A 20,425-nucleotide genomic window follows, 5' to 3' on the forward strand; every position below is an offset into this window, starting at 1 on the left:
AACTCTAACAACGTTTTGTCATTATTAAGTCAAGTGATAGAATATAGAATCACCACAAAAATGTATGTAACGCGACACCTTCTGTCGTGTATTGCTTTGTTGCTTTACTGACTTGGATTTGGTCTTAATTGGAGGGCTGTGGCCCCTGGCAGTTGATAGGGTCATTTTGGGTAATGTGGGACATTGGTTAATGTGGGACACTTAAGGTTCAGTGTGTTTATTTCCTGTTCTAACAAAATCTACTTTAAAGTGTCAGTCCCTCACATGACATCCATGATAAACCTATTATAGTAAACATCCTGTTGACCAAATGTTGTTAGAACAGGAAATAGACACACTGGAGTTTAGGTGTCCCACAATACCCACTGTCCCAGATTACCCCATTTCACCCTACACAGTAACCCTAAGATGCCTGTAACTTTATCACTGATGCACTTCGATTTTCCTTGTATTCTACAACAATGTGTTTTTTAGGGCATTTCTGCTTTAATGGCATAGAGACAGTAGAGGTTGACAGGAAGGATGGGTGAGAGAGAGGAGGATAGAGACAGTAGATGTTGACAGGAAGGATGGGTGAGAGAGAGAGAGGAGGATAGAGACAGTAGAGGTAGACAGGAAGGATGGGTGAGAGAGAGAGAGGAGGGATGAGAGAGAGAGGAGGGATGCAGGATATGTTGGAGGCCAGAATCGAACCAGGGACCCTGCAATGGTATGGCATGCGCCTTAGTGTGCTACGCCACTTAGGCGCTTACAATAGTGTTCTTAAGGATAAGACATGCACTGTGAGGATAAGCTATGCACTGCATCCTACACTGTAGGGGTCCGGAGCTTGGGGTGAGACACCATTTACATCCCCATACCAATTGTAATGAGCTAGCTGTGCCCATTCATCTGTGGCACAATGCACCCAAACCACTGGTAAAGTGGTCTCAGTTGATTCAGGCAATTCCTTTGGCTCACAAACACAGAGAGTGATTCACATGTAAACACATGTAAACATCGTAAGTGGTCATGATTTTAACTGACGACTGTCATCATAATTTCAAACCAGTTTACAAATCAGTAAGGGAAAAACCAAGCTGGCTTCAGGAGTACTGCATTTCGTTGTATATTACTTTTTTTAAAATTGTACTGCGATGACAATAAAGTTGAATCTAATAATAGATCCTGTGGAGACCAAATAGCCACCCTCAGGATTATCATTGAGCATTGATCCATCGAATGGAACTCTCCTTGACAGTGTGGATCGGGAGAGATTGATGGTGCACTATGGCATCCCACTAAAGTTCATCAGCATCAAGTTTCAAGTTTATTGTTACGTCACATTACACAAGTGTAAGAGAGTAACATTCTTAGGCTTCGGTTCCTGACATTGCAGCACAAGTCAATAAGGCAGTAGGCATAATTCAAGATAATAATAAAAAAGAGACAATAGTACAAGTGACAATACGATAATTTACAAGTAGTATCTTGCAATTTCTAGACAATAAGGCACTAGACATAATTCAATAAAAAGTCAATAATACAGGACAGGAATAAGTGACAGTAGTAAAGTGACTGTGAGCTTAAGCTTAGGTAGTCTGTATACATGGGATGTGCTTGTGGATGATAGTCAATTGTCTACAGTGGGCTTGTTCATGAGCCTGATCGCCTGGGGGAAGTAGCTGCTTGTTAGCCTCTGAGTTTTGGCCCTGAGGCTCCGGAAGAGGCTACGCCTTTTGGATGGCATCGGTTCAAACAGACTGTGGTTGGGGTGGCTGGGATCTTTGATGATCCTCCGGGCTTTGCTGACACCGTTTGTTGTAAATGTCCTGGATGGAGGGAAGCTCACATCTACTGATGCGCACAGCTGTCCACACCACCCTCTGTAGTGCTCTGCGGTTGAGGGTAGTGCAGTTGCCATGCCAGGCGGTGATGCACCCAGTCAGTATGCTCTCGGTTGTGCCTCTGTAGAAGGCCCACATTAACTTTTTCAGCCGCCTGAGTTGGAAGAGGCACAAGCTGTGCCGTCCAGGCATTTTCGCCGTTCACTCATGAGCCAAATGCCGGTAGATTCACGTCTTGCTCCCTTTAACACAACCCTTTAACCCAGGCGTTTCCCTGGTTGCGAGATCTAAACGACTAGATCTACTAGAACTGAAAGCGGCAAGTAACAGGCACGTAACATCCATATGCTGTATATATAAATAAATATATTTGACTACCAGCAAGACACCGAAGCACTCGTATCTATAACAAACGCGGAGATTGTATGAGCCCCGCGTCAGTCCAATGAGAGCGTCAAGCACAGCCTTTCCGTAGAAATACATCGCTCCCTGTCTAATGTTATATATCTAACGTTACATGTTTTAAGGCTGATCTGTGCATGATAGTGCTGCATTATGTTGATCTATTTATATCGATCTATTCTTGCCAATTCCTTATTACCAGTGGAAAGGGGGAAGGCTAAAACACTTTGAATGGAATAGATAGGACTTTCCGTTCAACGGAAATTTATGGAACGCATTGATTGATTGATTGATTGATTGAAAACCTTTATTGTCCCCAATGGGGAAATTTTGTTGTCAAACAGCTCAGTTAGGGCAGAAAAACATTCAGTACAGAAAACAGAAAAACATTCAATAAAAAACATAAAACAGTGCAGGCTCAATAAGTAAAAAGTTCCAAAAGTTCCATCTCCAGGTCTCCCCCACCCTGCAGGGCCTGGTTGTAGAGTCGGAGTGCAGCTGGAATAAAGGACTGTCCAAATCTTTTTGTACTTTGACGGGGGAGAACAAATCTGTGGCTGAACTTGCTCCTCATCCCTGCCAGCTCGCAGTACATCGGGTGGGAGGGATTGGCCAGCATGGCCGCCAGTTTTTTCCCCATCCTCTGTTCTGCCACCACCTCTAGGCTGTCCAGCCCGGTCCCCACCACAGAGCTGGCCTTCTTCACCAGTTTGTTTAGCTTCGCAGCATCCCTGGCACAGATGTTTCCACCCCAGCAGGCCACGGCGAAGAACAGAACGCTGGCAACCACCGACTGATAAAACATTTGCAGCAGCTTGTTGCAGACACCGAAAGACCTCAGCCTTCTCAGGAAAAACAGTCTGCTCTGCCCTTTCCTGAGAAGAGCCTCGGTGTTGTCAGTCCAGTCCAGTTTGTTATTAATTTGTACTCCCAGGTACCTGTAGGAGTCCACCCTCTCGACTTCCACCCCCTTGATGGTGATGGGGGCTGGGGTCCTTCTCTTCCTCCTAAAATCCACCACCAACTCCTTTGTTTTGCTGGTGTTAAGCAAAAGGTAGTTGGTGTCGCACCACTGCACGAAGCTCTCCACCAGGGCCCTGTACTCCTCATCCCTGTCGTCTGTGATGTAACCGACGATAGAGGAGTCATCCGAAAACTTGCGCATGATACTTGCAGAGTTCATCTCGCATTTCCCCCCGTTTATGTATTAAACGAAAACAACCTGCAATCTAATCCGAGCAGTTGTTATTATGTAATATTATTGATGGATGTGCCATTTTTGATGGAGAGCAGTGAGCGGATGTCTGGATGTGAGCATGTAGTTGACTAATGCCTAGAACTAGAACTACTAGATCTACTAGAACTGAAAGCGGCAAGTAGCAGGCACGTAACGTTACATGTTTTAAGGCTGATCTGTGCATGATAGTGCTGCATTTTGACATAATTCTTATCGCATTTCCCCCCCGTTGAGCTGTATATCGGCACTTATTAAAGTGAAGTGCTCTTATGACACGTAACTCCTCCTACAGTCCCGGGTCGCTCCAGGTATGTTGTGTATAATGGAAAAGCGTTTCTGTAAGTACGGCATGGGTAGGATACAAATACGGTCCGTGTTGGGTCGGGTCGGGTCGGGTCGGCCCGGTAGTGGAAAAGCGCCACTAAACTGGACTTTGAAACAGGTTACCAGGTAACAGGTAACAATGTTATGTTTGTGGAATAAGCACACAACACACCATAGCTTATCGTCACCGTGTTCTTTACTGAAGTATCAACAACATGACAGGAGCAATACATCACATATATAGGCACATCACTTAGGCTTCACATCACAATCCCAGAGCAATCGATCATACGTGAATCACCATAGTAACAAGCAATCAAACCCAGAGTATCCCCAATTAACCCTCTGTGTGGACACAACAAACCAGGCAACAGGTAACCAGGTAACAGGTAACCAGCAACAGCCGAACCGGCGTACAGTGGAGCCTGACAGAACAGCTAGAAGATCTGGATTTTGCTGATGATTTGGCAGTACTGGCACACACCCACCTACAGATGCAGGAATTATCACACAAACTAGAGAACACAGCTGCTTCACTTGGGCTCAAAACCAACTCACCACAAACCAAAGTAATGCGAATCAACAGCAAGAACAACACACCAATAATCATGAACCAAAACCAGCTGGAGGCTGTAGTTAGTTTCACATACCTCAGGAGTATAATTACTGTGGACGAAGGATTAGAAGAGGATGTCAAAGCCAGATGTTGGAAAAGCAAGGACAAAATATCATCAAAACATACAGTATGCCACTGGAAACCTTAGAATCAATCACACGCTTGAGATGCTTGGATTAACACCAGAACAGCCATGGGCGGGGTCATTTGACCTTGTGAGTAAAAAACATGTTATATCTTTGCACTCGATAAAATTTCAGGACCCTCCTTTCATGACTTTTCCTAGATATGTGCATTCTACCACCCAGTATCCTTACATTTTCAACATCACATCAGGATAAGCTAGTATAAAGCTATTTTGCAGTTTTTTTGTGTAGGCAGGCTAATTTACAAGCTGGCCAACTAGTGGTCGTTGTGTGTAAATAGCAGCTTACCATTGTAAAGACTATGGTCATTTGACCCCTGAGGCGGCTCTAATAGTAGGTAAAATAGACACAGCTGTTCTAGTGTTAACTGACCGTTGACCTGTAATTCTATCACAGGATCTTGGAATCCTCTCTCTAACCCTAACCCTAACCCTATATGAGATTAGATTAGATTAGATTAGATTAATATGGCTTGTTAACAAACACCTTTTTCATCTTAAACAGTTTTACTCTTAATTCTAAAAGTGTATTAGATGGCGTATTAAATTATGCATAATAGGTGCAACACAGTATAGCACATTTTCTATTAGAAAATAACTAATTTTATATGCTTTTGACTTGAATAAAAGTTCAGTATAAAACAAGTCAACACATATAAAATACCATCAAATCATAGATCCTTAGAAAGCTTAGAATCACAGCTATCCACCATCTGGCTTAGCTGACCATTCATACAGAGGATTCAGAGATAAAGACCTGGGCCCTATTCCACAAAGCTCGATAAAGTTCTAAGCCTCGATAAAGTTCTAAGCCTTGAAAATGTTAGCTTGCGTTCGGTGCCATCAATGTGGCTCAAATAATTCGCTGCTTGGTTGAGCTCCTTCTGAGTCAGATATAATTAGCCTGGTCCCGACCAGGCTAAAACACAGGCTATAGTCATCCGTGCGTCAAAAAAGGCTCACAGGCGGAAACTAAACCCTGAACGAAAGTTCCTCATGTGTCTTTTAGGAAATATTAGTTCCCACTTCACATGAGATAGATAGATTAGATAGTTTGATTAGATAGTTTGACTGTGTGATAGATAGATAATTTGATATTTTGAAAGTGTGATCGATCGATAGATAGTTTGATTGTGTGATAGATAACTTGATATTTTGAAAGTGTGATAGAGATCGATAGATCAATAAAGAAAAGAGTGTAAAAGAAAAAAAGAAGTAATTGTCTCAACTTGCATTACCGTTATCACAGCGGTCTGGCTGGCGTAGTGGTTAAGGCTGCGGACTCGAGTTCCAAAGGTTGCGAGTTCGAGACTTGACTAAGTCATTTTTTTTTTACATTTAACCGAAGATTTCATGCAAAGGTTTCAAACACCATTGTAATCGTGTCAGTTCTTGTAAATTAGCCTGCACCATAATTTTATAGCCTACAATACTTTTTTAGATGAGATTTTAGATTAGATTCAGACAACGAAATGCAGTAAAAAGTGCGTCTGTAGAGGGATTCGAACCACTGATATAAAATGACGAATAAATCCTATGGCAGCAGTCAATACCACTAGGCCATTGTGGTGATATGACAGTTTGTAGCCTGCTGCGGATATCACCACAGTAGTAATATTCATTTATTAAAATATGAATATATAACAATAACTGGGGCTAGTATGACCTACGCATTTAATCGGTCAGCAATTTCTTGCCAAACCATTTCCCTCGCCTTGTTAATTGCGGCAGTATTGCACTATTTTACATCTTATTTTTCCGTCTTCATAAAAATCAATAATTCGGAATGCTGCGCAAATGTAGTACCCCTGCAGAGTGGAGTATCTTCATTTCGACAGATCGACACTTCAGGGCTTTTTATGTCTGCGTGCACGCGCCCATATCGAAGATTTGTAAGCCTGTCTTCTGTGAACACTGATGACACAAGGCTGATCCTCGTTCGAGGAATCACCTGAGGCTTGAATTCCAATCTCGAGTTGCCTGAGCGCCGCATTTATTTATAGCGCAGCTAAACTGATCCACCTTTAGTGGAATGACCCCCTGTAGTGATAGTTGTTTTGCTTTCATATTACCAGCAAACACACACAACTGAACGACATGCTATTCAGAGCATTTAAAATCATGCACATACATGTACAAATTCTCTCTCTCTCTCTCTCTCTCTATATATACATACTGTATATATACATATGTAAATGCTAAATATTATACTGTATGTAACCTGATGTTTGAACTACTATGTCATTCAGTCTGTTTATTCTTTATTCAGTCTCTGTGAACTACGAGCAAGAATAAAAATGAACTCAATGTCTTGTAAAGACTTTGCAGGGATCAACCTGTCAGTCATCCTGTTATCTGTGTCAACAGCTTATGTTTAATAGGCATGGAAAGGCGGTAGTCCAAGGACCGCCTGATAGTACCCAAGTAGCCTATCTGATATAAGTAGCCAACATCCTGTTACAACCGTCCCTGTGGTTGTTAAACCACCCCTGGTCTCCCTGTGTCCCCTACTACATTTTACATTTTACATTTTTGGCTTTTAGCAGACACCTTATTCCAAAGCGACTTACAATCAATACATTTGACTAAGCAAGTGAATCATCAATCCACCAGTCGTAGCAGGAAGAGTAATCCAGCTCAGGCCCGGGGCCATTGGCAGTCTTTTAAAAAAAAAATGTTTTATATAGACACCGGAGAAACAGAGAAACAGTACATGGGGGGCAATAGAAGTTTTAGGGGACACAGTAAAGGGGAAAAGCGGGTGTCTTCAGGAGACGCAGTGCTGGGGGGCAGTAAATGTCTCAGGAGGAGCAGTTAAGGTGTAACTGGAAGAGATGGGACTGCAGTTCTGACAGCCTAGTAGTCGCATCACACATAACACTCACTCTACCGATGATGTTTCAACTTTATTCACTTTATTCCTGAAAAAAAAGTGATGTTTCCCAAGGTCAAATGCCAGTCTGGTTGTTCACATACTGTTGATTATCTAACGTGTTTATTGAAAAAGCAGTTTTTGCATCCTGAATCTGTCTGTCGTCTACTTTCAAAGTGAGTCACCCTCCCTCTGTGGTCACCAATAAGACATGTCTGGATAAGATATGGCAGGGACAGGTGTGGCAGGGCACTCAAACAATAAAGTTAGTTTTACAATGATCTTTACAATTGTAAGTTTAATGCCCTTGTGTATTGGGTGTGTATGCCACTGTGAAGCCAGTGTAATTCTTTCTGTTCTTATTCTTAATAAAACATCTTCAAGGTTGATACTTTTGTGAGAATAATGCAACAAGAGGCCACATTTCCAAAACTATTTACCTGACACGCACTAATATAAAATCAATGTTGCTCAGAATATTCAGAATAACCCTAACCCTAAAATTTCCCTCATTTTTTTTTAGCTAAGATTATTTTAGTCAATCAATGCATTTTAGTTAAATAACAACAACAACAACAACAACAACAACAACAACAACAACAACAACAACATTATGCTTCGATGAATAATTTCTATTGGTCGAAGAGTCGCGCCTCCTTCGCAATTAAACATAAACGTCATCGTCTGACCAACCTTATCTATGTGACCAAACTATCCAGCATGTCTGAAGCGCATCTCTGTCTGTGCATCCAAACAAACCACAACATGGACCATTTCTTACAGGTGGGTCTCGTCTTGGACACGTCGGTCTTTAGGAGTCCTTCTCTTTGGCTAAAAACGTTTATGATATTATGATATTATGATATTATTTGTTTTGTTTTGTTTATCTATTTATTCATTTTTCATGATGAAATCGTACACGTTTTGTAAATCAAGTAAGATAAGTTATCCTAAAGTAACACACCCTCAGATAGCAGAGATGATTATTGTAACCTCCAGCATGTATGACATCAGTCTGGCCTCTTTATTAAGAACATCCTTGTTATGATCCGCTGCCTCGTCTGCGTTCGTAAATACGCTCTGACACTCTGATCAGCACTCATGGAACGCCTCTTGTCCAATCAAATTACTTGGTCCCTCGATGACGGTAGAATCCAGTGTGCGCTCCGGCGCTCTCACAGCGAATTTACGAACAGCACCCTATGTTATACTACCGCCGAACCGTAAGACCGTTAAAGCCCCCAGCCAGCTGACGACTAGTAATGGCGGAGTGGAGAAGTTCTCGGTCCACCTCCGCCTGCTACACACCCGGGGGGTCGGGCTCCTCGGACATGACCTCTCTGGCCAGAGCTTTGTCTCACACGAATCTGAACGAGTATGATCAGTCCGGTGTGTTCCAGCCAGGGACTCCTGGAGGAGGACAGCGGGGGAACGTGACCATGCCAGGCCGGAGGAGGAGGCTGTCTGGCCGGGCCAGCAGCGCGGATCTCACCGACCCCAAGTCTCCGAAGACCCCCTCGGCCGAGGCGCGCGTGCTGGTCATCAACACCGGCGGCACTATCGGCATGACCTTACACAACAACGGTACGATCGATGGCGGCGTTTTGGCGTCACTTTTCAAGGTTTTAAGTTCTTCTGTTATTCTGCTATGGAGAAGGTGATGATTCAGTGGTGAGGGGCATTGCATTGCAATTCATCCTACATTGTTGGACCACAGGTCTGTAGAAAGATGCCAGTTAAGGGCTCACACGTGTGTCATGCTGCTGCTGCTGTTGCTGCATACTGTGGACCCGCTTTGTTTCAAGCAACTGTGTTATTTAGTCGTTTAAATGCGGGTAATGAGGGGACATTACACTAAGATCCGGATGTGTCTATTTCCTGTTCTAGCGAACATGTACTTTAAAAGTATCAGTCCCTCTCACATGACAGACATGCTAAACCTATTATAGTAAACGTCCTGTTGTTGATTAGATTTGGTTTGGACAGGAAATAAACACATTGGAGTTGTGGTGGTGGTGTCCCAGATTACTCAATGTCTCACGTTACTCAATGTCCCGGATAACAGAAATTCACCCTTCTACATTGTAGCTTAAGTTAGGCTAAATGAAGGCTTTAGTACATAAAGTAACTGGGCTTGGGAGAAGGCTTGTTCTGTTCTTGTTCTGACTACAATTGCTGCATCTTGAAGATTGTGTCTGACCCCTCCTCCCCTCCCTCCTCCCCTCACATGCTTGTCATCAGAGTAGCCTAAACTACAGTTGTTATTCTACAGTGGGGTAAACGTTTGACAGACCCGCCCCCCTGTGACCCACCCCCCTGTGACGTCAAATCAGATTCAGAGGCGAGCCCTCACACACACACACACACACACACACACACACACACACTCACACACACACACACCCACACACCACGTTTGCCCAACCAACATAGTTTGCACAAGTTGGACCAGTTATCCCAGTGTGTGTTGCGTAAACAGTTGAAAAGCTTCCTGTGGCCTCTGGAGCTGTGCAGCAGACAGACAGGACACCTTCACACACAAACCACCAGCAGACAGACAGGACACCTTCACACACAAACCACCAGCAGACAGACAGGACACCTTCACACACAAACCACCAGCAGACAGACAGGACACCTTCACACAAACCACCCATGTTGTTCTGTTGTCACCCCTGGCAATGTAAAGACATGTGGATACATGGCAGCAATTAGTGATCAATCAGTGTCAATCAATCAGGGGCGGCTGTGGCGCAGGACGTAGAGCCGGCGTCTAATGATTGCAAGGTTGGCAGATCGGCGGTTCGAACCCCAGCTAGCCACGTCGAGGTGTGCTTGGGCAAGACACTGAACTCCAAATTGCTCCCAATGTGCGGGCCGGTGCCCTGCATGGTAGCTTGCTGCCATGTGTGTGTGAATGGGTGAATGAGAGGCCATTGTAAAGCGCTTTGGAATAAGACGCTATATAAATCAGTCCATTTAGTGTGCCACTGACTTCAATTGATGTAGGCTACATTAGATTAGATTCAACGTTATTGTACCAGTACTGAGACAACAAATATCTTCATTTAATCACATCGTCAACTTTTTAATTGCTAACAACAATCATCGTCGTTCTCCTTGGGAATGAATTACCCCAACTCTATATCCCATTTCATGTCATGTCTGTCCAGATTCTTCTTTTTCGTGTTATTGTTATTTTTTACATTACATTAAAATGTAGTTTGGCATCTAACCAAGATGCATGGTATTACAGTGAGTATAAATAAATGAATATTTAGTGAATATACATGAGATGAATATGAATATGATAAGGGGTGCGTCATACAAGAAGGCTCATGATTGGCTGGGTAGCAGAGAGGTTGGTTCTAACCAGTCGCCTTGCTGGAACATGCCCACCTGGCAACACGATTGTACATGGAATGTGAAATAGATTTATCAGCAGCGTAGTAGAGTAAAGAGTCCCCTGCTACCAGGCCAGCTAGTTACATAGATAACCTAGAGGTCCACTGCCCAATCAATGAGTAACTACCACGTGTGTGTGTGTGTGTGGGGGGGGGGGGCAGTACACGCATATGCAATATTTTGACTTTATATTATTATATTAGCTGATTTAATAGGGTAAAAAAACTAAAACAACCAAAGGTGTGTCATGATTCGAGTCCCCCAGTCTGAAATGGCTGTGGGATGCAGTACTAGACGCATTTAAAAACAACTCTCTGTCTCTGTCTCTCTCTCTCGCTCGCTCGCTCTCTCTCTCTCTCTCTCTCTCTCTCTCTCTCTCTCTCTCTCTCTCTCTCTCTCTCTCTTGTATTTCTCTTGCTTTTATTAGGATAGAGTCAGTAGAGATTGACAGGAAGGATGGGTGAGAGAGTCCCATGTCCTATGTTAACCTATCGTAAGGTTTGTGTGCGAAGGTTGTATTTGGTTGTAGTAGTAAGGTTCAAAGTTTTGTTTTTGATTTTTTCTCCCTTCATATAGGAGGAGGTCCTGTAAGCCCACTCCTCATGATCCTAAATTTAGATTGTTTTTTTAGATGGACGTCCCTCAGCTGTTCTCTCTCATTCAGAGCAGAGCCCTATTCACCTTAGCCTAGTTATCAATAGCTCTTCAAATTCCCTCGGAGTCATGTGCTACATAGCCTGCAGCATATCAGAGCAGCTCACTTTAAAAACCAAAAATAAAACTTGTTCAGGTACAGATAGATAACTGACACCGCTGACGACCAGGTGTGCCTGGTTTATTAGATCAGCTTGGGAGCGCCGTTGAATGTGTTTTTCTGTTTGTTTTGTAAGACATTATTACACAAAAATAAGATTTATTAGAGTATTTATTAGACGTTCGTGGTGTTATTCTCTAATTAACCACTAGGGGTCAGTATAACACAATACTTGATGCTCAAATGACCACTGGCTGGTATGGGTGATGGTTCTTCTGATACTCTAGGCCAGGGATGTCCAACCTGATTTGATCGCAGGCCACATTAGACCACAATGCAACGTCCTCCGCGGACCTGAAAAATATATTAATTTGTTAGTAAAACTAAACTGATATCAACTGCTGTGCGCATCACCGCCTCATATTATTACAATACTTGATATTACATAAGGCTATAATCACGCTACACTCAGTGTCTCATTCAGAGGTCAATATTACAGTGTATAGTAGCTTCCTTAAACTCATCTTCTAGACGGGTTCATCTGTGGGAACATTGGGCTGCTCCGGAGCTCCCACGCAACGCTCCCACCGGAGGCCAAATCTTTGACACCTCTGCTTCGCTTTTTGGGTTTTGATTTCACAATGTCCGTTACGGCTGTATGCGATGTACAGTAGGCTTACGTGAAAAATAACATTTGATTGACTCCTGCTGTTTTTCTCTGGTCTTATGGAGGATTTCGGATTAGGCTTTAGGATTTTCTTGTATGCTGCTTCTTTTTGCTGTCAAATTAGAACGCCTGAGTAAATTATACTGGATATATATTCGCTTTGGATAAAGGCGCTTACTAAATGCCCAAAATGTTAATGTATGTTACTAAGTAGCACTAAACAATATTTTTCCCCCGGTATTGTTCCTACAGTATTCTAGAAGTTTCACCCTCTGTTGTGTCTTTAAAACGTTGCTCACCCTGTCCCCTCTCATTCCTTTATCGTTACTTTATTATTTCTTACTTCACTTTACTTATTCTACTTTATTATGTTGAGGAACCTATGATAAAGAACTTTACTTGTGTACTTTGGGATGTAATAAAATAAATTCTGATTCTGATTCTCTCCTCACCCTGTCCCCTCTCTCTCTCTCTCTCCTCACCCTGTCCCCTCTCTCTCTCATTCTCTCTCTCTCTCTCTCTCTCTCTCCTCACCCTGTCCCCCCCCCCTCTCTCTCTCTCTCTCCTCACCCCTGTCCCCTCTCTCTCTCTCTCTCTCTCTCTCTCTCCTCACCCTGTCCCCCTCTCTCTCTCTCTCTCTCTCTCTCTCTCTCTCTCTCTCTCTCTCTCTCTCTCTCTCTCTCTCTCTCTCCTCACCCCTGTCCCCTCTCTCTCTCTCTCTCTCTCTCTCTCTCTCTCTCCTCACCCTCACCCTGTCCCCTCTCTCTCTCTCCCCTCACCCTGTCCCCTCTCTCTCTCTCTCTCTCTCTCTCTCTCCCCCCCCCCTCCTCTCCACAGTGCTGGCTCCAGAGCCCTACGCCTTTGTGAAGAACCTGAGGAAGCTCCCCATCCTCCATGATGAAGAGTACGCCCAGCTGACCCGCCTGTACGACTACTACGACGCCCCAGAGAACATCCTGGTCCTGCCGTGAGTCACCCTGCACTCCACCCCTTAGTCCACCCCTTATTCCCCAGTCCACCCCTTAGTCCCTAGTCCACGCCTTAGTCCCTAGTCCACCCCTTATTCCCTAGTCCACCCCTTATTCCCTAGTCCACCCCTTATTCCCCAGTCCACCCCTTAGTCCCTAGTCCACCCCTTATTCCCTAGTCCACCCCTTAGTCCACCCCTTATTCCCTAGTCCACCCCTTATTCCCTAGTCCACCCCTTATTCCCTAGTCCACCCCGTATTCCCTAGTCCACCCCGTATTCCCTAGTCCACCTCTTATTCCCTTATTCCACCCCTTATTCCCTAGTCCACCCCGTATTCCCTAGTCCACCCCGTATTCCCTAGTCCACCCCTTATTCCCCTAGTCCACCCCTTATTCCCTTAGTCCACCCCTTAGGGCTAGCCTACTCTTTGCATAAACTACTGTATTTCGATATATAGTTTGACATATTTTCTTTCTTACTCTGTCTGTGTAGTAATTCATTGACTTGGTGGAATGGTGTACTTGAGTGGATGTTCATAGCATAGAAACAGGCAAAAATACTTGTACATTTTAACTAATGCTGCCATGCATCATTGTATGAAAAGGTTAAGATTGATGCCCTGTTTTGATAGATAGATAGATAGATAGATACTTTATTGATCCCTGAGGGGAAATTAAGGTGTTACAGCAGCTCACTCCACAAACAGCAACAACAAAATGAAGTGACACATTGAATAATAGAATAACATAAAATTGACATCTGATTATTATACACAGTAAGAACAGACCAGTATGACTTACCATCCCCCAGCCTGACTGATTGATAGAGAAAGTAAAGTAAAAAAACAAACAATGGATGTAGGATGTAGGCCTAGCTATGTCAGGACATCTATTAAAAGGAGCCAAGGCCGTCCTGAATCATCATGTCTCGGTCATTTAGGCTAGTTTGTTCCTTTAAGTAGGGGAGGATATTATAGGCGACACCCACACTTTTCAAGAACTGCCTCGTGGTTTTCTATTCATAGACCTTTCACTTCCTGTTTGACACCCTTCATGAGTCCACGCGTACCGTCATTGTTGTGACATTGTTGTGTCACCAAGTTTCTTGAAGAACAAATACCACTTCCAAACCAAAACTCAGCTCATATTGACGTTTGAAGTTTATAATACATCCTCTACTAAACTCGCTTCACCATTAAACCTTCCTGTGTGGTGCCAACAACACTACTACAGCTCAACTCTCACATCATCACTCTAAAACCTCTGTGTTGCTTCGACAGGATGCCGACTCGTCATGCTGACCTACTATTCCACGGGTGCTGTAGTCCTGGTAGCATGCTGGGTGCTGTAGTTCTACTGGTAGCATGCTGTGTGCTGAGAGATAGACTGTGTGTATGTATGTGAGTGAGAGAGAGAGTGTGTATGTTGGATCTGCTGTATTGGAGGACTGCCATATGTCACCTCATTACCCCCACCACACACACACACACACACACACACACACACACACACACACACCTCCCACCTCTGTCTTGACTGGTCGACAGTCTCACAGGGCATCCCTGCCCTAGCCCCTTCCCAGTACAGTCCAACCAGTTTCTCCCTGTTTGCTTAGTGAGTGCAGTGACTCACGGGTGAACTTCATCACCTTGGTTTGATGAAAAACCACAAGTCTTTATGTCCCTGGCTGTAGCTGATGACATCATCATCCTTCCCCCATTGCCTCTGTAGTATTTGTAGGAACATCGGCACTTAGATCTTCTGACATAAACGTGGGGGCGATGCTGACTAACACTAACTTGTCATCCCTGAATCCTACGTCACTAACGTCTATAACTCAGTTTGTGTGTGTGTGTTTGTGTGTGAGCATGGGTTTGTTTAACAACGCAGTGACTTGGTGTTAAGGCTCTCTGTTGTGTTGTTGTTTGCATGATCTGCTTCAGGAACGATCGTTCCAACAATCGAAGAGGAGGGTGCTCGATAAACGCGAAACCTCCCTAGCCTGGAATTAACATCACCAAGCCCGATATCGATGTCATCATAACACAGCGCTTTGAATTCTTAGCGGCGTTTGAGTAGGGAATTGGTTTATTGGTTTATTGACGTATTGGAAAAAGGCCGTAGTGAGTTTCTGTCGTATGCTAATGTCTCCTCTCTCCCCCGCCGTAACCGACGGCGACACCAGAAGACTAGATGAATAATTGGGAGATTTGAATATTTTCCGGAGGCGCCGTGTCCCTTTAAGATTATCAACAACATATGTCTGAGGACGAGGGTGTGGAGTCAGGGCTAATGAGAGCCATGTCTGTCTGTAGGCCTCTGGTTAGGTGCTGGGGTGGGGGGGGGGTGCTGTCTGTAGGCCTCTGGTTAGGTGCTGGGGGTGGGGGGGGTGCTGTCTGTAGGCCTCTGGTTAGATGCTGAGGGGGGGTGGTTGTTCGCTATTACCCCCTGCTGCTCCATTCAGCCCCCCGACCGACCCCGTGTTTATAAGCTGTCCTATGGTAATATGGGGGGGGGATGGGGGGGGGTTGCCTCCATGTCCCGTCCCGTGTTCTTAAAAAGGGAGATTAAAGAGAAAATCTTTTCACAGCTGCTTAGCCGCTGGGGGGGATGGGGGGTGTGTGTGGGGGGTGGACTGGGGGCCTCCCTTATTAGACCTGGAGCGAGGAGTCGATGCGGGGCGCCAACTTCAACTCCGTTTAGCGAGGGGGGGCGGGGGGCATAGGGAGGGCGGGGGGCACATAAATATGCAAGTAAGGCTAGGATGAGCTGCCCTCTTGTGATTGGAACAGATCTGAGAACACGGGGTCTCCGCTAAATCTGACTGACCCCCGTTTCGTAGGGACGAGAAGATCTAGCTAGCCCCCCCCGCGCGCCAAAACCGCCACAGATCTTTTGTGCATCTTTACAATACCGACCCCCCCCACCAATCCCAAGGGCTCATCCTTAGAAAAAGAAACTGCCGGAGTCTTAAAAGAGCTCCCTCCTTCTCCCTGAAACCAGCTAATTCATGCCCCCCCCCCTCATCCCCTCCCTCATGTCCCCCTCTCTCCCTCATCATACCTTCGTAATTCTCGCCCCATGTTTTTGAAACAGGTTCAGGCGCCCTGCTGTGAGACAGACGGCCTAACCAAACAGACTTTGTCTCGCTTCGTAAAGTCGCTAGGCTAGGCTAGGCGTGTCGCGCGCTTCTTCTCCTTCCTTTATCCTCGGCCTCTTTTCCCTCTCAGATTTAAAAACCAACCGCCTTCCCAAAGTCTGGCTGTGTAAACAAAGAGGAGCTCTTCAGCGCCCTGAAAGTGATTTCCTTTTTTTTTTTTTTTTTGGAATTGATCCAAATGGAATCAGCTCATTTGCTTAACCATAAAATGTGTCTTTGAGTTAATCGGCTGTTTATATTTGTTTGTGTGTGTGTCTGTGTGTCTGTATGTGTGTGTGTGTGTGTGTGTGTGTGTGTGTGTGTGTGTGTGTGTGTGTGTGTCTGTGTCTGTGTCTGTGTGTGTGTGTGTGTGTCTGTGTGTTAAGCGCATTGGGTCACATTTTGTGAGAAATGCGCTATACAAATAAAACTTGATTTGATTTGATTGGTGTGTGTGTGTGTCTGTCTGTCTGTATGTCTCTATGTCTGTGTGCCTGTGTGTCTGCGTGTGTCTGCGTGTGTATGCGTGTGTCTGTGTGTCTGTCTGTGTGTGTCTGTCTGTCTGTGTCTGTGTCTCTGTATGTCTCTGTCTCTATGTCTGTGTGTCTGTGTGTCTGCGTGTGTCTGCGTGTGTGTGTGTGTGTGCGCGCACATGTCATTGGAGATGATGATGATTCTGATGCTGATGATGAAGGTGATGGTTTGACCCCCGGTGCCCCTGTTCCCCCCCCCCAGGCTGTGTAAGGACAATAAGAGGATTGTGTACACGGTCCTGGAATACAGCCCCCTTCTGGACTCCTGCAACATGACCACGGAGGACTGGGGGACCATCGGGAAGGACATCGAGGTACCTCCTGCCATACTTTCTTTCTTTTTTAAAGTTATTTTTTCTGAGTGGGTCAGTCCCACTCATATGTTTTCATTTTATTGGACAGATACAGTGAAGACAGACAGGAAAGTAAGGAGAAGAAGGGAGGGAGGGCATGGGCCGGATTCTAACCCATGCCAACCCATGGGCATATGTGTGCACTGTAGACCACGGTGCTAGACCACTGGACCACCCCAGACCACCCCAGACCACTGGACCACCCCAGACCACTGGACCACCCCAGACCCCCCTGCCATCATCTCTATGACGAGACAGCAGCTGGAGAAAGGAGGGAACAAGTCAGCAACCGATCGCAATGTTTTTCTGACTTTTATTCAGAAAATTCTAAATGAATGTCAACGTTGTTGAAAATCAATGACACACTCGCTAATCAAGCCAAAAAAAATATTGCAATACAATGGACTCAGTGAGTAATCCCCACTACTACCTAGTTAGTGTAGAGTAGTGGGGATTACTCTCCGAATCCATTGCATTGTAATCTTTTTGGCTTCATTAGGGAGTGTGTCATTGATTTTCGACAACGTTGACATTTATTTAGAATTTTCTGAATAAAAGTCTGAACATTTGATTGGTTGCCCACTTGTTTCCTCTTTCACCAGCTGCCGTCACATATTCTCACCCTGATATGAACCATATCCCTAACCATGATAGATATGTTGTAATAACGTACTGTATGGCAATAACACAACAACAGTTGTGCTTTGTAGTACAGCTTAAGTTTCAAGTTTCAAGTTTTATTGTTACGTCACATTACACAAGTGTAAGACAGTCAAATTCTTCGGCTTCGGTTCCTGACATTGCAGCACAAGACAATAGGGAAAACAATAGGCATAATTCAAGATAAAAACACAAACCCTGAGATTTTAAAAAATGTAAGTCCAGTCATGTTCTCTTTATTCCCTCTGTGGTTCCAGAAACACTACGAGGATTACGACGGCTTCGTGATCCTGCACGGTACTGACACCATGGCCTACACCGCCTCGGCCCTGTCCTTCATGTGTGAGAACCTGGGCAAGCCCATCATCCTCACCGGCTCACAGGTACACCCTAACCCTAAACCTAACCCTAACCTAAACTAAACCTAACCTAGACCTAAACCTAACCCTAACCCTAACCCTAAACCTAACCTAAACTAAACCTAACCTAGACCTAAACCTAACCCTAACCTAACCCTAAACCTAACCCTAAACCTAACCCTAAACCTAACCCTAAACCTAGACCTAAACCTAACCAAAACCTAACCCTAAACCTAACCAAAACCTAACCCTAAACCTAACCTAAACCTAACCAAAACCTAACCTAAACCTAACCCTAAAACCGCCGCCAACCGCCTGTTATCTCCACTGTGTGGTTCTGACAAACACAACACTTCCCCGTACCCAACAGAACAGCAGCTTTATAAAGATAAGGACCAGGCCATATCAGATAAGGAGAGATAAGGCTTTTGTTTTTCAGGTGCCGATTTACGAGATGAGAAACGATGGTCGTGACAACCTCCTGGGGGCGCTGTTGGTCGCCGGGCAGTTTGTGATTCCTGAGGTGGGTGACTTGGGACACTAACAAGTACAGTCGCTCTGTTCTGTCACTTGAAGCATGTTGTTTTGTGTGTGTGTGTGTGTGTGTGTGTGTTTTACACATGGTGTCATCTTGGCCAAGTGTTGTGAGGTGAATTCCAGCTTCCTGATTCTCTGCTGTAAAAGCTTATGGATTGAAGACTAACTGGTCATTATCCACCTCTCTCTGTTTTGTTTTGTTATGATTGTCGATTTTATTGATTTGTACCACGCTTTATAGGCCACCATGGATGATCTTTTTAATATTGCCTTTAAATGACTAAATAATTCATGATGATGATGATTATATGATGATTATATAATGATTAAAGCACTTTGAGCTGCAACGTTTGCAGGAAAAGTGCTATACAAATAAAAGTTATTATTATAGTTGGATGTGACTACAATCTGCTGTAGATTGTAGAGTAGAGTGTAGTCTATAGGTGCTACCTGTCCTACTAGTGAAGGATGATGACTGTTAGCAGACAATAGACAGCAGAAGGCATCAAACACACTCCTTAAACCACCCGTCTAACAAGACCGTTCAGTCAGCCTCCACCAGGTATGGCTGAGGGTGTCGCAATACTGTACTCCCTGAAACTGCAAGATGACACTACTCTACCACTTTGGTGGTGTTGTGTCGAAGAAGGGCGTTTTATCTGTAGAGTCTGTAGAAGAAAAAAATGATTGGATAATGTACTGTCAGCCAGTCGATAAAGACAAACTGGTATGCTCGACACGAAAAAGACTGAGGAAATAAACGTTTGGGCGTTTCATTCGATGGCTCTCAGACAGTCAATGGCTCTGTTCAATCATTTCTACCCGCCCCAGTGGTGCAAAATGGCCAAGATCCAATTTATTGCCAGTGTGGCTGGTGTTATTGTGCTGTTGTGTATGGCGGCGGTGTGTCGACGGAACTGTGTCTGAAATAAGATTAGATTAGATTCACCTTTATTGTCATTGCAGAGTACAAGTTACCAAGACAACGAAACACAGTAAATAAGACTCCGTCGTCCTCCATTTATGTTTTCACCTCAGGTGTGCCTGTTCTTCCACAACAAGCTGTACCGAGGGAACCGCGTCACCAAGGTGGATTCTGGGAGTTTCAACGCCTTCTGTTCCCCTAACCTCGCCCCGCTGGCCAACGCTGAAGTGGATATCACAAGTAACCATGACGCTGGGATGGGATGGGTCTATCCTGATGCTTAATAGAGAGTTTAATAGATTGTTTTATAGATAGATTAGGTTTAATAGATTCCATTGAGTTTTGGTTAATAATATTGATTATTTCTGGAGCGCTTGGTGGTGTAGCTCACTACGGCGTCAGCCGTGTAATCGCAGGGTCGCCGGTTAGATTCCGGCCATCGACCTATCCTGCTTGTCATCCCTCCTCTCTCTCTCTCACCCATCCTTCCTCTCAATCTCTACTGTCTCTATCCTCCTCTCTCTCTCACCCATCCTTCCTGTCAATCTCTACTGTCTCTATCCCCCCCTCTCTCTCTCTCTCTCTCACCCATCCTTCCTGTCAGTCTCTATTGTCTCTGTCCTCCTCTCTCTCTCTCTCTCTCTCACCCATCCTTCCTGTCAACCTCTACTGTCTCTATCCTCCTCTCTCTCTCTCTCTCTC

General features: G+C 44.6%; 1 protein-coding gene across 1 annotated transcript in view; it reads left to right on the forward strand.

The window, feature by feature from the left end:
• Window positions 1-8,684: 8,684 nt before the first annotated feature.
• aspg (asparaginase homolog) overlaps window positions 8,685-20,425 on the forward strand; it is a gene marked incomplete at its 5' end in the record, with an annotated part of 29,216 nt that continues 17,475 nt past the window's right edge. Inside the window, 6 exons of the mRNA XM_080546487.1 lie at window positions 8,685-9,006; window positions 13,086-13,215; window positions 17,092-17,203; window positions 18,160-18,285; window positions 18,701-18,784; window positions 19,837-19,963. Of these exons, the coding sequence (XP_080402613.1) occupies window positions 8,685-9,006; window positions 13,086-13,215; window positions 17,092-17,203; window positions 18,160-18,285; window positions 18,701-18,784; window positions 19,837-19,963 (901 nt within the window). The remainder of the gene's footprint in view (window positions 9,007-13,085; window positions 13,216-17,091; window positions 17,204-18,159; window positions 18,286-18,700; window positions 18,785-19,836; window positions 19,964-20,425) is intronic.

This window comes from Nansenia antarctica (genome assembly GCF_963989245.1).
Source record: "Nansenia antarctica genome assembly, chromosome: 1".
Lineage (NCBI taxonomy): Eukaryota > Metazoa > Chordata > Actinopteri > Argentiniformes > Microstomatidae > Nansenia > Nansenia antarctica.